This window comes from Neocloeon triangulifer, unplaced genomic scaffold, assembly GCF_031216515.1.
Source record: "Neocloeon triangulifer isolate White Clay Creek 2 clone unplaced genomic scaffold, ASM3121651v1 ptg000012l, whole genome shotgun sequence".
Lineage (NCBI taxonomy): Eukaryota > Metazoa > Arthropoda > Insecta > Ephemeroptera > Baetidae > Neocloeon > Neocloeon triangulifer.
In genome coordinates this window covers 8,384,142-8,403,296 of record NW_026775554.1, presented here as the reverse complement: position 1 = coordinate 8,403,296, position 19,155 = coordinate 8,384,142, and the positions used below count along the sequence as shown (strand labels likewise).

At 37.9% G+C, this 19,155-nt stretch overlaps 1 protein-coding gene across 9 annotated transcripts in view; it reads right to left on the bottom strand.

Annotated features, from left to right (window-relative positions):
• The window catches only part of LOC132197664 (SCY1-like protein 2), a 33,728-nt gene that overhangs the window by 9,003 nt on the left and 5,570 nt on the right, over positions 1-19,155 (bottom strand). For all 9 annotated transcript variants that reach the window (XM_059621080.1, XM_059621083.1, XM_059621086.1 and 6 more), the window contains exons 3-14: positions 12,381-12,515; positions 11,736-11,909; positions 9,207-9,327; positions 7,829-7,924; positions 7,168-7,313; positions 6,242-6,372; positions 5,740-5,854; positions 4,467-4,612; positions 4,071-4,224; positions 2,689-2,938; positions 1,992-2,160; positions 5-207 (exon numbers count right to left, since the gene is read on the bottom strand). In XM_059621080.1, the coding sequence (XP_059477063.1) occupies positions 5-207; positions 1,992-2,160; positions 2,689-2,938; positions 4,071-4,224; positions 4,467-4,612; positions 5,740-5,854; positions 6,242-6,372; positions 7,168-7,313; positions 7,829-7,924; positions 9,207-9,327; positions 11,736-11,909; positions 12,381-12,515 (1,840 nt within the window). The remainder of the gene's footprint in view (positions 1-4; positions 208-1,991; positions 2,161-2,688; positions 2,939-4,070; positions 4,225-4,466; positions 4,613-5,739; positions 5,855-6,241; positions 6,373-7,167; positions 7,314-7,828; positions 7,925-9,206; positions 9,328-11,735; positions 11,910-12,380; positions 12,516-19,155) is intronic.

Below are 19,155 nucleotides of genomic sequence, written 5' to 3'. Positions count from 1 at the left end.
CTACCATGCAAACTCGTTGCGCCCGCTGAGTTCTTTCTGGCCATATCCTCCGCACTCGAGGTCTTCCTCTGTTCGATTCTCAAGTTCGGGATGTTGAACGGAGGACTCGCGTGCATGTTGTCTGTGCTGAACTGGTGACGCAAAGGTCGGTGCCGCTCGGGACTTGGCAAGGACAAGTTGTCCAACTTCAGCTTGTTTCGCTGGTTCCTGAATTCGAAATTAAAAATTTGAAATGTTTTAAATTTTTGCTGCAAACGGTTTCTCATTAAATGATGTACTTGACGCGGAAGAGATTTTATTTTTTATTAAGGCGCACACCTTATATTACTAATTTCCTGCTCATTGAAGGAGGAAAAAAAGTGAAAGCTCGGTGCCAGATTTTAATTAAAAATTCGAGTGGCTCTTGAGTGGAGCGGCGGAGATAATTGGATATCGTCGTGCCTTGTGTAATTTTATCAAACGCGCTCCCTCGCCACGGGCTTTGTTAGCGATTATGAAAGAGATGGCGCAGGTATTGGAGCATGGTCGGTTGGGTGATAAGCGAGGGACACGTGAATCTGTCCATCGGTATCAGTGGCACGCAGCCTGCGTTTATTATCTTCGGTGCTGAAACACATGCACACACAGCCAAAGAGTCAAAGGGAGATGCGTGGGGAGAGATAGATTGATAGAGATATCGCCTTTGATCTCGGCTGGACCCTCTGAAACGTGGCAGATCATACTCACTTTTGGCAACCCATCATCGTTTTTCACGAAAACATCAAAACAAAACGAAAATGCGGATACAAGAGAAAGAAAGAAATTTTGAGCTGCGGGAAATTTTAGCGTACAGATGAAAAAAAAATGTAGGGTCACATTATAAATTATTCGTGGAACCAGACTTTTTGTTGTTGGAAGAAGCAGAACACTTTTAATATAATTAAATAATTTTGTATTACTTTTTGATTAACTGAAAAAAAAAATAAATTGTAATAAAATAAATATAATAAGTGCAAATTTGGAATAAGTTATCTTTTAAGATTTTTGCGCTGGCTGGTTAAATAGACTTAAATTATTAATTAATTTAATTTAATTATAAAAATGACTCTGTTAAGAAGCATAATAAAATTTTTAGAGGAAATGAAACAAAATAGTACAGTTTTAAGATTGTTTTGTTGTTGCTAATATTTTTAAATTTTTAGGTATAAAAAGCGATAAAAAGTTTATATTTTATAAGATGGGAATTTTTCTAATTAAAAACATTTTTATTTGTCTTTAAATTTGTTCAGTCTCATTAATTAGTTAATTTGATTCGTGTTTCTGCGTTCCTTGATCAACTAAATCACACTGCAATGCAATAACGTGGCAGTTGAGTGGGCGCTTTTATAACTAGTTTCTCGTGAAAGGTTCGTCTTTCTAATTGCAAGCGAGGGGACGCAACAAAGAAGGCTCCGATTCCATCCAATGTCATTAGCAACGAGGGATTGCAGATCAAAAAGAGAGTTTGGGTGTGTCACGTCTTTTGCTCAACTTAAAATCTTCCCTCGGGTCTCACTCCTTTAATGAACCATGACGTAATCCGCGTTTCAGAAAACCGCCGCCGTTAATCCCTCGCGTGAAAGTTTGGCCCACGTTGGGAGACCGAAAGTAATTAAAACATTTGTCGCCGGCGTCAAATGTCAATTTTTCCCTCTCTGGAAAAGGCAATGACAACCCCTTGCTGTATATTTCGAAGTGGACAAATTTCCCAGCAATCTCGTTCGCTTACAGGGCCACAAATTATATACGCGCGCCTAATGGATCTGGGGACCCATGCTGGGCGCAAATAGATGCCGTCGCCCTGCGGTTTGGTTATCAATTTGGCGCAGCAAGGGGCTGTTTGCACTATGAATTGCGGCGGGGAAGGACGCCCCTAAAAGCGAGACCACATTAATCCGCGCTTTACTTAACTTAACTCAAGTGCGTAATCAGCCCTGGATTTTGAACAATTAATTTCTGGGCAAAAAACTCACCGGTCAATGTGGTCGAGCATTTCTTGAAGCACCTCGAGAAGACCAGTGAACTGCTCGAGATTAAGCGAGGGGTTGACCGTCTGGGGCAGCAGGGAGGGCATCACCCTCGTCGCCATCAGGTTTACCGACAGGCCGAATTTCTTATCGCTTAACATCAGTCTGTAAATATCTAATCAGAGAAAAATAGACGATGAGTAAATTTTCAAATTTACGAACAGAATGTGAAAATTTCAACATTATTCCCCAATGACGATTTATTTTACATTATGAAAAGTATCATCTGAGTAAAATGATCTCGCAAACTAAATCTACAGGAACCAAATTTAAATTTACATACCATTAAATATATAATAATTAAAAACATAAAAAAAAACATTGAGACCTAAAACGATAAAATTATCAATATTAAAATTTTAATTTTATTATAACTCTGTCATAGAAATTTTGGTTAGCTACAGTTTTTAAATTCTAATAATCGTGCATATATTAAAAAATCAATTTAATTAATAAATAATGACTGTTTTAAGTTCTGCTATAAAAACAACTATTCATTATAATTATATACATAAAAAATATTAAAAATTATACTGTAGAGTTACTCCAACTAAGCCCCAATAGCAAAAATAGTTGATGGCACGGGATTACACTTATAATGAATAAATAAATAAATTGCTCGAATTTAATAATTTTCACTTACTAACAACCCGCAAAATGACTTCAGGGTCAGAAAGCCGGACGTCCCACAGCAGCGGCAGCACCTCGTCGATGATCATGGGCCTGTCCAGCTTGTCCAGGGTCCTCTCGACGCATGACAGCACGTTCAGCACCGTTTTGATGTCCCCTGAGTTTTTCTCGTACACCAATTTGGTCTTGGGCATGATCATCTTGCGAATCGCGCTCTCGTCCAAATACTCTGCCACGTTGGTGACGGCGACCAGCGCCGCACTCTGCACATGAGCAAAAAAAAATCACAAACGTGTGGGTTTTAATTCCAATAAACAGGGGATTTAAATCAGCTTTTGCATGCTCGTTTGACGATTAAATAGGGTGAATTTTGCTACAAATAAATCAAAATTGAATACAAATCCACTGGGATTTGTGACGTGAATGAATTGAATGAGTAGCACATTCACACTCGATGGAGTTACAAATTTAATTGACGGGAGACTGCGTGGGCGAGCGTTGATTTGCGGGAAGCATCTGAAAATGCGCTGTCATGCAAATTTCAGATTGACGAACTCTCTATTTTCGGAGCTTGGAAATGTGCCTGGAGATTCTCGCCCACGCCAGGTGCGTATAGCAGGACATGTTTCTCAATAACGAGGGCTGTTGAAGTTCTTATTTAATTCGGCGACGGGAAAAGCACTTATTATATAAATTTAAGTGTATGTGAGGTGTGATTCATTAAAAATGGTTATGTTATTGAAAAAAATTCTTGCCATTCTGTCTAACAATTCCTTTTTTTCAATAAATTGTTTTCAACAATTCAAAAAAAGTAAACAATGTATAATGTAACAATGCGGAAAAATAAACAACATCAATTAAAAAATAGAACTGGAAGATTGTGCATGATAACATATGCACAACAACAGTTTTTAGGTTACTAAAATTAAAAAATTTTAATTAAACTTTGGCAACTCGAGTTTTTTCCATCAAGGTGCGTTGCATTTCAATTTTGATTTCAAAAATTTATGTGACTAATTCATTTAGCCAATTATTAAATAGTAAAAATGATTGATTACTTAATAAACCCCACCCGACTGAGCACTACTTTTGAGATCAAGCAAAGGCAAGTAAATTTTTTTAAGTAATTACTCCCTGAAATAAATCAACCAAAAGCAAATGAAACTCAATTAAAATCTTCACGTTTACAGTCGGTTAATTTAAATTGCTGGAAAAGTAGTACGATGAAGAAATATTCTAACAGGATTAATTAAAGTGCGATAAAAGCTAGGTGGGAAAAAAAACGTCTCGATGGGTGGGAGTAAAAGGAAGTAAAAAAGGATCGAAAGAGCGCGCAGAATTTCCGAGCAGACGAGCTCCGGAAATGAGAAAAAAGCCAGCGCCGTTGGCACCTACCTGTACTTGCAGAGTGGAGCTTTCGAAGGCGTTAAACAACATAGGCAGTACCTCGGTACGAACATCCTCTGGTGGCGTTTTCTCTAGAATAATATGCAAATTCTCTAAAAGAGTAACTGTGGCTTGGATGGATTTGGGCGCCGCGAACACACTCCTGCAACACAGTCATGAATTTTTCATCAAAATGCCACCGGCGAGAATTATTACGCGCGGTCGATATTTCAGAACCGCTGTCATGGGAAGAAGTGGAGAAAAAATATGTGATTGCGAAAGGAAATCAGGTGCGTGGGCGGCTCTCTCAGATTAGGGTCCTTGGCGGATTTTTTTCCTAATCTGTGCCACCGCGCGCAGGGAGGCAAAAAAAGCAATTTCTCATTTCGCTGCGCGGAAACTCACCTGAAAAGGGGCAACATGAGATTCTCGTACTCCTCTTGCGAGCTCTCTTGAATGATGTAAATGATGGGCTGCAGCACAGCGGCCAGCACCTCCTGAGCCTTCATTTCATGCGAAAGACACGGCCACACGTGCTGATACCACAGTTTCTGCAAAATGTATTCACGAACGTGCCTCAGTGGAATAGACAAGAATAGCCAAGTATTCATGAGCGGCTTAATTTTTGTAAAATCGCCAAGGAAATTTTGTTGACGTATTTTATTGGCAAATTAAAAACTCCTTTTATTATTACACAAATTAATTTGAAGTTTCAAAAATCAATTCTTTGGTTAAAACTAAGCCTAATTTTAAGCCATATTTTAAAAAAATTCTGTGAAAATCTAATTCATTTAATATGTGAAAATAAATCTTAAGGCGTCTGCTTGAATGACCCCTTTAAAATTCATGAGCTTTTTTTTGCAATATTTAACTATTTAATTCCACGAGTCGTGATATTATCAGTTGGGCTGAATGTAACAACTTAAGTTTTATGAAAAGTATATTAATTCTAAATTATTATCAGAGGAATTTAGCAAAATAATATATTCCGCGACAAAAAACATTTATTGTTAAAAAAAGTTATCAAACCAAAGTTCTTGTCATCCGATTTAGAAAATAATTAATTTACCTTTTTACGTATGTATTTCAGCAAAAACATTTTGATTATACCTCAAGCTCCTCTTTAAACAAAGGCGCAGTCTATAATTTTGCCACTTATGATAATGACTAAGTTTATTCTGATCTCCTTTGTTCTCAAAACAATGTGGAGAACAAAATTAGCCTTTACTGATTTCCTCCCAATTATTTCCGCGTTGATAACCTTAAAAAAGCAATAGGATTTTCTGTCAAAAAAAAAGACTCCAGAATTCTCTAGAGCGCAGGATTAATTAAAAAAAAAATGTTATTTAATCAGCTAACGAGATGGCTGCCGTTTGAGCAAAAAGACGAATCATCGCCTCTGGCGAATTGTCGCAGCAGCAGGCTGAGCAATTAAATCTTTGCTCTGTTCTCCCCAAAATTATTGATCGGCTTCATTTAATGCTGCTGCAGAATGTTCTCTCTGCACGGAACAAATTGTTTCGCTTTCTCTCTCCGCTCGTTTGGAGGAAAAAAAATGTACACCGCGTGGGCGGCGCTTTAATGTTATGACCGCTCACGGAATCATTGGAATTTACTCTCCAGATAGGTAAAGGGTAATTCGATTGACGGTGAAATGGTGTGTGCGTGTGCCACTTACCCTTGGAATATAAGGGAGGGTATCTTTGAGTGTGTTCCGGTAGAAGTGAGCTTTCTGGGTTGGGTCCTTCATGTTGATCACATCTAAAAACTGTAAGGCGTGCACAGACGAATCACTGCAACAAAAATATTTACAATTTTTTATTAAAATTACTTTAAAATTTTCTTCAAGAAATTAAAGCATACATATACAAAAAATCGAAAGTAACTTTTATATTAAAAAAAAAAAAACATTTTTAATAGAAAATATTTCGATGATTAATATATGATCAAGTGATTTTCAAATTTTTTCATATTTAACACATTTTTAAAATTGAAATTTAATGAAATTGCAACCTGCACGCGAGTAGCTCACTCAAGTTTTGGTAAACAATTAACTTTAAAAACCATTATTGCTGTCTGCAGGAAATCTTTGCAAGATAATCAGTGGAAAAAGCGCTGCTACAGAGGGAATATCAAACAATGGGGCCTCTGAGCAGTCGATTACAGAGGAGTGTAATTACCTAAAGTACTTGATGAGCGAGAGTAATTGTGCCGTGGGTCTTTGCCGCGTATCTTTGCTCAAGAGTCTCGAGGCGGCCTCTTGCAGGGGAATGGGCACCTTGGGCAAAACGTTGTGTATCTGATCCTCCAACTGGAACAAAACGAAAAATAAAGTGGATGAAATTCCCATCCAACAAAAATATGTTACAACCGAAACGCATTTTGCAAATAAACACAATATCTTTAACATTTATATTCTAATTCTAAATACAAAGTAATCAATAAATTAGCTCATTATTTTTTAAAATGTGTTGCCACTTTTGAAGTTTTCTTGTAACCTCATTAAAAAAATTCCGAATAACTTGAAAACTGAATCAATTTTTGTAGCCGTTGTTGGAATTTTTGCTATTTACTTATAAAAAGAAGTAAATAAGAAGAAAAATAATAAAGCGATTCACTGTACAGAAAAAAAATAAAAAATATCTGAAGAGATTTGAGCTTAACGTGGAATTGATAATGCAGTTACCAAGGTTTTTATGGTCTTAAAGTGCTTTCGGATGAATAAAGAAAGCGTTTGGGTCATAACATACACTTGCAAATCGAGCGTTCTCAAAAATTGGATTAGAATGAAGTCTTATTGTGTGGAGGAGCACAAAAGGAAATAGCGAGCGGGCCAAAAAGAGGAGCTTTTTGCCCTCTGACAGAAAGAGAGAAATCCAATTTGTTCTTTTTCGTGGGAATTGTGCAATACAAAAACTTTTTACCGAACAACCCAGTCGTTCCAGCTGTTGCGCCGACAAAAAGAATAATTTTGTTTGCGGTCTCTTTAAAAATTCCAAACAAAACTTCTGAGTTTGCATAAATGTTGTCAAACTACAATTTCTCCACAAATACGAAAAAGCAAAAGACTTGAAAAAACATACAATTTAAACAAAAAATAGCGTACCAAGTCGAGCTGTTTGAGGTATGTTGAGCTGCTGTGGTTGGCTTGGATGAGCGGCTTGCCGTGGTTGAAAATCGCACACATCACCATGCCCAGAGAGAACATGTCTGATAGAATGCTGCAAACTGACGACGACTGCACTTCTGGAGCTGAAAATAAAAAATAAATTGTTGGGAAAGTGGCTTGGTTTGCAAATATTTAGTCAAAAACTGTCGAAAAAAAAACTATCTGAAAATTATATCTAGTTAGTTAGGAATAAAATTTTAAAAAATTTAGTAAATTTTTCTGAATTATTAAATGTTCTGTTATATTCTCAGGTATGTCTTTGATCCAAAGTGGAGTAGGTGGAGTAGGTTATTATTTTAGAAATGTAATTTTTATTAAATTATTTAGACTGGGTTTTGAGGTCAAATTTACTCAATGCAAAACGTTTTAAAATATATTATAATTTATAAAAATCAAAGAAACTAGAAGAGCCATTTGTTTTTAAATGAAAACAATTTTTGCAACGAAGAAAAGCCCGATATGTTCATTTCAAATTTTTAGTTGAAGTTATACTTTATTTTAGATAAACAATTGCTTCTTGCATGGTACAGTTTCATTCCTAATTTAAAAACCTAATTTGAACCATTTAGCTACAAATATGGATGCCAAAACTCCCTACCTATATAATCCAGGTCGGGCTGAGCCATTTTTGGCAGTCTTGACGTCCAAGGTTGACACGGCACAGGTTCGAGTCCGTCGACTTCATTCATTCGCTCTGTCAAAGGATAACGCACAAATTAGCCCATCGTGCTAAGTTTTGGGAAGTAGACTTTATTATTACAAAACCCAAAAGTTTTCAGCTTTTTTGGTCTGCGCATTCAAGAGGAAAGTTTGGCGCGCCAAAAAGTTTGCTAATTTGGGGCAGCCCTTGTCGGGGGAGCGGGGCAGGTCACGCCGAACTATGAACTTTAAAAGCAGCGTCGATCGATCGGCACCGATTTGGAAAGAAACGGAGGTCCATTGTGGAATTAAGGGCGGCGATAGAGATTGCTGACGGTTCGCTCGTCAGGTGGAAAATTACGGCTCGGAGAATTTTTATAACGGTGGTGCCGCCAGTAATGGGAATGAGGGTTTGCGGTTGGATGGATCGAGGAGCCAAAAGGGGCCTAAAATGTTTCAAGAACCTCAAATAAAAATTTCTAACGACATTCTTTTCGAGTTTATTTACATAATGTAAAAACGGGATGCAATTTTGGTGAAATAAACTAATTGTTGAGTAATTCTTTTCAACTTTGAATTTTTCAGCTAACAATAAGTAATATTTAATGAAAGCTACACAAAGATATATAATTAAATAATACTGGCAAGAGGTTAAAAATATCTTTTCTATTAAACAAAGAAAATTCGACTTAAAAATTAACTATAATTTTGAAACTCATGTGATCATTTGACGATTGCATCGAGTCTGGCTCTTTGATCAGTTTTATGTTTTATTCATTCAATGTACGCCGGCTCTGTAATTTAAAAGTATTTCAGTGTGGCGGAAGCGCGGCGTATGTAGAGTTTATTGAGATGCATCACGCACCACGGGCAAGTTAAGGGGGCTGCATAACCACATCATCGGCATCATCGCGCCACTGCTTGACCTTTGCATTTCACGGCCCCACGCTGGAGAGCAGTTAATTTTTCCTTGTTTTCGAAAAATTGGATTACAACGGTCCGTGTGCGCAAACACAAGGCAATCAAGCTGCTCATTAGCGGCGGACATGCACAATAATAATTCATTGGGTGTAATTACGCCGGCCGGCCGGCCGGCGGACTACTAGAGAATGCAATTCCGTAAATGGCGCCGGCGTCGTAAAATTTTAATGAACGAAAGCGGAATGTGTCGTGCGCTCATCAACAAACATCTCACTTTAATAACACCGGCCAGGCCTCTCGGTTCGGGTGTTTGCCCCGATGGAGACGCAGGTGGGTTTTCAGCCGCGCACATAAAACGATGCGGATTAACGCGTGCGACCGTTTACCCTCTCCGGCTCAAGAACAACCAGACTTACCCGTAAACTCTAATCCTCCGAGCTTCCAGGTCCCCTTCTTGGTCACCAGGATGCTTGCTGGACAAACGTTGCGGTGCAGCACGTGGCCCGAGTAGTGCAGGAAAGTCAGCGCTTCGGTGATCTGCCAACAACAGGTTTTGATCAACATTTTTTTTGCCATTGCAAGTTCCTCGACATAATCAAACTCTTTTATCAAACAATTTCTGATTAAATAAATAAATTGATTGGCTTGTCATAAAGTCAGCTTATTATTATATTCTTCACTAATCCAGACGCAAGAACAAAAAGAAATTTTAAAACAATATAAAGGTTAGATTTTGTAACTATTTAAATTTTATAATAATTACCTAAACTAATATTTATAACATAGAAATTAAATAGCATTGATAAATTTCTCAATAAAATTAAAAAATTTTGGATGTTAATTTTTTTCTGCATTTCACATTGAATTTCAAAATGAGAAAATTTATAATTAATCTAAGATACTTTCAAACTGAAGCTCAGGAGCAATGACGTGTGCGGCGTACAGTGTGTCTCTCTTTCAGGAGGCGAACAAAAGGAGACTTAAATCATTAAGCCACACGCCGCGAGTTTTGTGTGCCATCATAAAAGATTACGTGGTCGTCGGCCGGAAAAACCGCCGGGGCCGCATCTCTCCCTTTTTGCTTTCGGCGTAATTAGACCGGCTCGTCACGTTCGCGTTTCCCGAAGTTGGAGGTGCGCGGATGCGGTGGCGACGACGGCACTTCGCGGAAAAACCCTCGCACGCACTCCACAGCAGCTATTCCTTTAAAAATATACTTAATGCGACCAATTCCACGCACTGAGAATCCTTAATTTTGCCGAGACGCGCGTGGGCTTTTCATTATGTTGTCTGCCTGCGTCTCCCTAGGGCTGCTGAAATGAGAAAAACGGCGGAAGAGCAATGGAGACGAGTTTGCTTTTGTTGTTCTAAAGAGGCGGCATAAGTCGTGACTTCTTTACTTTCGAGACAGCGAAAGTGGAAATTGCGAATTTTCAGGCGTAGGTCCTGCATTAATGAGATTGCAAACAAAAAATAAGCTTAAAAGCTTCGAGTTAAAAAGTTAATAAATTTGACAACTAAAAGGGCTAAAATGTAAAAATATTTTATGGTTATTTAAAGGAAGGGAAAATTGTTTGAAATTTCCAAATTAGAAAATACAATACAAAACAATCGGGTGTAAATCAACCAATCACAATGGCCATCATTAGATATTTTATTACTGGTTGATGAAACTTCACTTTATATCTCAATCAACAAGTAAGTTCATAACTAATAAAATCAGGTCATGCAGCTTTAGCGATCTGAATTGAAAAAAATATTTTCAGTACGTATTATGAATGGGACAGATTTATCACAAAAGCTGATTATACAGATTACATTAAATCGCGTCATCAAAATTTGTCCGTTTTACTAGTAATCACAGTCTAAGCTTGCTTCAGCTGCGGTTAATAATTATTAATTACATTTCCCAGCAAATAAAGCACGTAAGCATAATTTTGTTTTCCTTGGTTATTTATGGAAAAATTAATAAAGTAATAACTTTTTAACTCTTTGTGTAAATACTACCGTGTCTTAGAAGAAGCAAAAGAGCTTTTTCTTGTCTGCCAAAAGCCCATTGCAGAATATTAAACCAGCCTTGCGACATTGTTTTCAATTACACTCAAGTAGGGAGGGCTTGCAGGCATCAGATGTCTTTCCATTCCTGTATGTATTAGAGCGGAGTGCATGCGCGACAGAGTTAATGGATTTTGCGCAAAACTCTAGGCATACACCTCCATACAAAATTGATGTGCTTAATGCTATAGCAAGGAGTTTTGTTTGTGCAGCATTTATCTGGTAGAGGCAAGCGGCTTACGCGCGGGCAGGGTTTGCACCAGAGACGCCGCCGCGCTCTATTTCCGCGCTCGCCTCTGTTTATTTCCAAGTCCTCGAATGCTTTCAGACAACAGGAAGTAGACTAGGGGCTATAAATTAATTGCGTAGAAAAAGAAAGGAAATCACGAAGAAAAATAATCATCATTTTTATCTTGAGTCGGAACAAGAAAGAAAAGAGGCGAAACGTGGAAATGAAGATGGATGGATGATGTGTCCTGAAATAAATAGCCAGGCCTCGTCGGTCGATAAGTTGGCCGGCTCGCCACCTCCAAACAAAAGATGGCCTTCCGAGGGAGATTTTCTTCTGGGATTACGCGGGAGAAAACTTTGCCAAGCGTCTCTCTTGCTTTTTCTCTCGTTTTGAATATATTTATGCCGCGCGCGTGAACTTTCCGCTCTCTCGTACGAATTTCACTCTCGGGCTTTTCGGATGAACATGCGCGATTCGCACGGCATTAGGAAGTTTTGGGATTGTGCAAAAAGGAAGAGCAATATTCGTTGAGTGCAACATGTAGAACCTTCCGGTACTAAATCAATTCCGCGAAACGAACAAGGAAAAATCGCAACTTTTTTCCTTCAAAATTCTCAAAGGCGGACAGGAAATGAGAAATGCCAGAAATGAGTCTCACCTGCAGCAGGCCGTATTTCAGCTCGATTTCAAGGAAGTTGTACTCGCGGGCCAAGGGCGGAGGTCCCCCTTGCGGCCGATCCTCTTGATAGGCCAGGATGTTGGCCATACTCGCGTAAACTGGCTCGGCGGCGAACGCCAAAGTCTCACTACATTCCTCCACCGAGTGCAGAACCTTGAAATGATAGTCAAATAATATTTCAAACTCCTCTCCAGAGCTTTGACAAATAACGATATAAATAAAATATAAATATTTTTATTTATGCTAAATTTAAATTCAAGATGGCCTAATAATTAGATTTTAGAATAGCGGAAAATTCTTTATTACTCTTTCAAAACCGAATTTCTAGGCACAATAATAATTACAATTATAAATAACAAAAATAGGCAAGATAATTGATCACTAGCCCAAAATTTATCAAAATGTCGCTTTAACAGTAAAACCGAGTAAAGTATTTGAGATATTAAGTTTATTATCTTGATTTTTAAACGAGAGAAAATGACATACGTTTCTCCTTATTTTATGGATAAAATATTTAGAGATATTTTTGGTATCGTCGAGTTCAAATAGATTCAGCCAGAGAAAGTGTTCTGTGAGAGGTTGGCACGGAGGTTGGTGGAAAGAAAATTGGATACGGATATTTACCTGCAATATCTTGGGATGCCTGAAGCGCTCCAATTGGCGCACGCTGGCCCGCAGGATCTCCGTCACTGTCTCTTTTCTCTTGGGCTTGTGCAGCTTCTCGGCGGTGCGTTTTTCGAAAAGGAACACAGACACTTCCTGCGAAAGTAAGCAAATGTAAAAATTATTTTCTTAATCAATTGGTTTATGTTGCAAATATATGGACATAATTGCAGTTTCTTTACAAAATTAATTTTTAAATCAAGATTTAACTAAAAAAAGAAAAAAAGTTCCAAAAGTTAAAAGTAGTATTCATTCCAACTTATTTACTAAAGCAAAAAGAGATTTTGAGGGATATTTCAGTTTGCCTTTTCTCGCTTTTCAATTTCTGCCATAAACAGGTTTTTACGACTCTTAGTCAGCTTAAAAAGACGAACTTGATTGCTAATCCAGGCTTCCGTCCTAGTAAAAACTCCATTTGGAGCGGTTAATGACCTCAGCAAATAGTCCATAAAACTTTTATCCAAATACACGCGCCGTATAGAATTTGTTTACAATAAAATTGGAACGGCGGCGACGCATTTTTACAATCGGCTTGGCCGTAAAAAGCTGAAAGTCTCTCCCCGCCGCAACAGGTTGCCTGCAACTTTTTCTTTCCGACGAATTGGCCCGCTTAAGTTAATTAAGCACGTGCTGGCGGCGAACGGGTGTCGCGAGCAGTTGCGGAGGACGAGATGCAAAAGCTGCGAGACTGACCTAAAAACAAAGTTGCCCGAGCAACATTTCCTGCCGCGAAACTTGGCAAATAAATTACTTGCCGCTGATGAAATGAGGCCCCGCCTCCGGGGTTCCGCAACCCTTTTTTAATTTTGCGTTGTTTGCAGGTTCTATACCGACCGTCCACAAGAACCTACACGTCGATATCTGCAGGGCAACTAATCCTTTCCGGGCAACTCGCTCCCTCATTAAATTGGAATTAAGCGGAAAGGTGGTTCCAAATTTTTGCGCTCAGCAATATTTCATTCCAGTTTTTGAATAATAATTTCCGACGCCGGGCAAAAGGGCACATAAAAACTCGCGCTCACTCAGAGGGCTAGTGAAAATTATAGTTTCAAGACGAGTGCATGCTGTTATAAAATTTCAAATATTATGAAAAATTCATGATATTTTTTAGTCCAAAACTGATTCAAAATCGTGACGACACCCTAATATTAAGAATTTAACTCGGAAACAGTTTTAATGGTTAAACGAAAAAATTTTAACTATGTTTAATTCCTATTGATTCTTTGTCTTCCGTATCTCTTTGACCCAGCTGTAAATGGGTATGAATTACAACTGAGCATTGTAAGTGCAATAATAAAATTTTATTACATATTTCTATTCTTCCCCCAAAACTTTAACGGTTTGAAAAATTCAGGAATAGTCGGAACAGTGATCAAATTTTGGTAAAATCTATAACCTTATAGTATAGAGTATTTTTATTTTAAAAATTTAAACGTTGATTAAAGAACCGTGAAGTTTGTTGATATTTGTGTTGTAATTTGAATCCTAAGCTAAATTTAGTTTTTTTTCTTTAGAATTTTTTTGCTGAATTGAATTAGAAAAGTTTATAATAATAGAGTTTCAATAAGAAATGAAAATAATATTAAGGGTTATTTATTACAAATAATAAAAAAATATTTAAATTAAACGGAAATGTTTTAAAAAAAATTTTAAAGCAGTGATTTTCATTGATCGGTTTTAAAATTCATTCATTTGTGTTTTGCATCACTTTATCCTTTTTTAAGGTATAAAATCACATTGATCAATCAATAGAAAAGTTGACAGAAACGCAAGATAAAGGACACTTCAATTCGTTTCCTTCAATTTCCTATACATGGTCTGAGAAGCATTAAAATACGCCGTCTCTGCGTCACGGTAATTGAATATATGGCGAATCAAACGACGCCGCCGCTATGAATACAAAGCAGGGCCACTTCCGGCGTCGCAACTCGAGCCGCGAGTGCAAAGGGTGCTCCCAGCAGGTGGGGGAGGTGCATCCGGCCGGTATGAAATGCAACAGGCGCGATCGATCTGGCAGGGTGGGTGGGTGGGTGGGCAGGTGGTTTGGCGCGGCGTGAGTTATGCGCGCTGCAACACACCTGCTGCGGCTCATCCCTCGAGATGCAAAAATCGATTTCAATTACCCACCCTCCCACCGTGCAGGCCATTCGCATACATGCGTAATGAGATTTTCTTCCCATGTTTTATGGCATATTTTTTTCTACTTTATGCCATGGTTTCTACTCGGTAATTTACAACGGGCTCTTTGCCCAGGCTTGAAATATGCGTGGGTGCATCCTCGTTTTTCCTCATGACTGTCTAGTTCCGCTTCTTCTTTTATGAAAATGACGCTTTTGCTTCAAAGCTTTAAGCTCCTCATAGATTTTATTTACAAGCAAATCTATGAAGCCTTGAATTCCAAACAATCTTACACGTTCTTTCAATATTTAAATATTAAATGCTGTGTAAAAATTATGCCAACTGTGATATAATAATACTAATAATAATGCTAACTACTGATGTAACAATTTATTGATATTAAAATGTATTTATAAATTTACTGAACTCAAACTAAAAAATTTAGTGACAACACAAATTTTAGCTGGATTATTTTATTAAATAACTCAATATTTTTCCAGTAGAACATATGAAGCTGATAGTACTTCACGCACTCTGGCTACAAAAATGAACAGGAAAGTACACAATATAAGAGGGAATTTGAATCGCCTTTATGCGTTGCAGTCCTCGCGGAGAACAGTCGAGTTATTTTTATATGTACGCTGCCACTCGTAAATGCCTGTGAAGTACAAAGTATGCACTCCCGCACAACAAATAAGCTTAGCAGGTTGCATACTTAAAACATATTCCAGGAGATCCCAGTTCAAAGAAATGGGAAGTGCAGCAAAGCTGCAAAAGCGTTTCCTTCTTTCCCGGAATATTAATTTTAATTATAAAAGGCTTTTGAAGCCCACGCGTGTCCATTTATTTTGACCATCCATAATTTCCACTATTAAACCCGAATTTCCTGCAACAAAATATCGATCCGCTCTCAAAGCAACGAATAGCATTTAGCCACAGGCCGCGGGCTTTGAAAGGACCAAGCAATTGAGTTTCCATTACGTAACAAACGCACGTCCCAGTGCCCAACAATAAATTCACGCTCGGTGCGTTTTTGTCGGCCAAAGTGTACATTATTACGGAGGCCTAGTCACGAGTGGGAGGCCGGGCAGAAGCAACAGCTGCTGGTGCCATTTTGACAACACCCCGGCAGGTTTGAAAACGAGAAACTCGCAGGATGAACAAAAAAAAAAAAAAAAAAAACGGGGGCGAGAAAAAGTACAAACAGAACAGAGAAAGGAAACGCACACAGTCCTGTAAAAGCATACCCAAAGGCTATTTAGCGTTTTGTTTGCCTGCGTTGCTTTCATTAAAAAAAAAACATGCAAGAAGTTTTTTTTTTAATTTTCCCGTCAGTCGTAAGCTCTCCTTTTTAGATGCACCATGAGAGACAAGGGATTAATAGACGAGGCCGGTGGGGCTTTGCGAAAGAGAGCGGCCGCCAATCAAGCCTCAAACTATCCATCTTGCTGACGCTTCCCCTCTTAAGGCCATTAAATCTTCCTATTAGAGACTCAATTGTGGTTGGCAAAAAAGTGGAAACATCGTCGAGTGATTTTTTTGCACTCTCAAAACAAGTTTCATTAAAGAGAGAAGACAGAGCACTCCTTGTTTTGAAAGAGTTCCATTCTTCTACAGGTTTTTTTTAGCTTGGTTTTAAGAAACTTATTCACTCTGATAAAAAGTAGAAAAAAAATAAAATATAAATATAGTAATTAGTTACATTTAACCAATTTCATTGCTGACGAAAATTAAATAAAAAAAATCCATATTTTTCATCTATTTAAATAACTTAAACATGGACAAAAAATTAAAAATGAAATTGTTTTAAAAAATATTTAGATAGAAACTTTAAAAGATTAATTTCCCAGTTGAAAAAAAAAATCACAAGGATGTGTTGGAATTGTAAAAATATTTAGAAAAATTGCATGTTCTGTTAGTGATTGTTTAACCTTTGGTAAAATTTAAATTACATAACTTTTCTTCATTCCAAAACTACACAAGTAACTAAACACCGGAGCTCTGCAGAGTCAATTTGTTATTTGGAAAAGTGTGCGTGGCGTGGGAAGAAAAACAATTTCGTTCTGTGACACGAAAAGAATATTTTGTTGGCAGGAAAATAAGATATTCCCCCTTCAATCTGTGTTCCACCCATATTTGTCATGTGGAAAACGCGCCCGTCTCGTCCCTACATAAAGAAGAAGAAGAAGAAGAAGTTGCCTCCGCAGCCTTCATACGTTTCTTCGATTGGGGATGAAAAACGAGATATGTTTTCGGCGCGCAGTCTGTCACCCGATACACGACTGTCAATATTTGTCCAGGCCCCTCTTTTGGACTAAAGGGCCAGCAGCTTCTGGCTGCGCATTATTTCAGAGGGCACCGCCGCGTGCGAGAGGTGGAAGAAGAAGAAGCCCGGTCGTTTCGGATTCACAGTCTAAATATTGATTAGTCAGCGCGGCGTGTTCGCGTCGTCTTGCTGCCGCCCGCCCGGGAAAACCAACCTACTCGATATCCACCGCTCCAGTGTCATCAGAGCCTGTCATCAGCCTGTTGCTATTTCCAGCGGCGACCGCCCTCGCGATTTCTGCCACCGCGTGGGAGACCTGTTCCCTCGCGTACACACGCACACATATAATTAATCGGTTTGTAAACACGTCGGAATCATGCACGAGAGCTCTGATTTACGACCTGCTTCGGCGGTTGCCATAGGGCGAAATAAGAGGCTCAGAATAAAATTTCGGCCGGGCAAAGTCCTAACCTTTGGTATGCAAATGCGCGCTCGTTATGAAACGATTTCAGCCACCCAAAGGGTGGCTAATTTATTCTTTGGACGCACCTGTAATCGACGAAAAAGGGGGGCTCGTTTTATTCGCTCTCGTGCTTGGAAATAACTTAATCTGCTCAATTTTATTTTTGTCAAAGATAGATTAAAATAAAAATAAATTATTAAAGTGGAGCGAAACAAGTTGAATTATGAATTTTTGAACGTTGACGAACAAAAGCGAACGAAAGCTAGAATTATAAAAAATTGCTGTAATATCGTTTCAAATCATGATAACAGATTCACAATTTTTTACGGCTGATGCAGTGTTCAAAATAGTATATATAAATCATGCAAAATTCAGCAGAGCTAAAGCCGAATCGACCAAGACGGAATATTTTGTTTTAGTAAACGCTTTCAACATACTAAATTTGAGACATATAATTTATGAATTTGAAAGGAAAACATTCAAAGCAATATTGCGCAAAAATTTTGCGATTTTTGAAGTCTAGTAAGACAAACAATAATAATTGAAATATAAAAATTTGGCTCATAAATTAAGTGAAGTAAATTGAATAAATAAATAGCGACACACTATTATATTTTTAGAAAACTTCAGATAATGTTTTAAACATTAATTAAGTTAAAAAGTGATCCTTCTGTTTAAAAAATGTCATTTGATTTTAATTCATTTTGATAATGTTTGGTGTTTGGGTCAGATTAGTGATAAAATAATATGGAGTTGGCGCGTGGAATTGAAAAATTATATTGGTGCGTTTAAACTCCAAATTGGGTGTTTTGAAACGTTTCCTGTATTCTTGTTTTTAAAAAAAAAAATCAATGAATTTCTATGATAAATGGATTCTCTACGTAAATTATAAATAATATATTTTTTTTTCTTACTTTTCCTCTTGATGCCAATAATAAATGCCAGCTACTCTATTGCTTCCTGCCATAATGCTTGCATTGCGATTTGAACTTTGAATAATATTTAATACAGCTGAGGCTCAAATGCGATTTCCCACGAGGACATTAAAAATTCATCGGTGATTTTAACCACCAACAGCCGATACACATTGATTCCAGTCCGCGTGAACCTTCCAGTCAAAATTGATTACTCGGTTTAAGCGACGAGAAAATGGTTGCGTGAGCAATTCGACCACCCGACTGCGTGTCACATGTCAAAAATTGCACCCTAGCGTTATTAATTAGCCGAGGGTCAATCCAAACGGAAAAACGAGCCATTAGTACTGTGTAAACGTTGATGGCAGCACCTGATTTAATTATTCAATTATTTATGTTCACGGTTCTTTGTAACAGAAAGGGATGAAAATTTAATTTACTTTTCTCCTCTGGAATTTTATCCCACATTAAAATAAAATCTGCAAAAAGGATGTGAAATATAAAGTATTTTAATAAATCCAAATAATTATAAAGGTTTGTTATTAATTAAAAAAAAATAAAAATATGTATATTTTACTTTTGATTTTTGATTCCTGCCCACGCATAAATCAGTCGCCTACCTTTGTAAAGAGCATTGATCAAGTATTTAAAAGCGAAAACGGCTGCGTCAGCGTATCACTCGCAATTAGTCCATGTGCCGACAAACAATTGCTCGCGCAGTCTAATTGAATTATTCACATGCAAACAGGGGATAATGTGCCCGGTTGGATATGCCGAGAGGGAGAGAAAGCGAGAGGGCTTTTGTTAGTCCCTCTCGCGCTTTCTCTCCATATGTGCAAATTGTTATAACAACGTGGCATTGTTGCGAATAACGCCCGCATCCGAATTCAATTTTCAGACCCTAATTCAAGCTTGGAAATTATTGACTCAAAACAAGAATATAAATGCCATATATATATGCGAGCTACTTGGTTG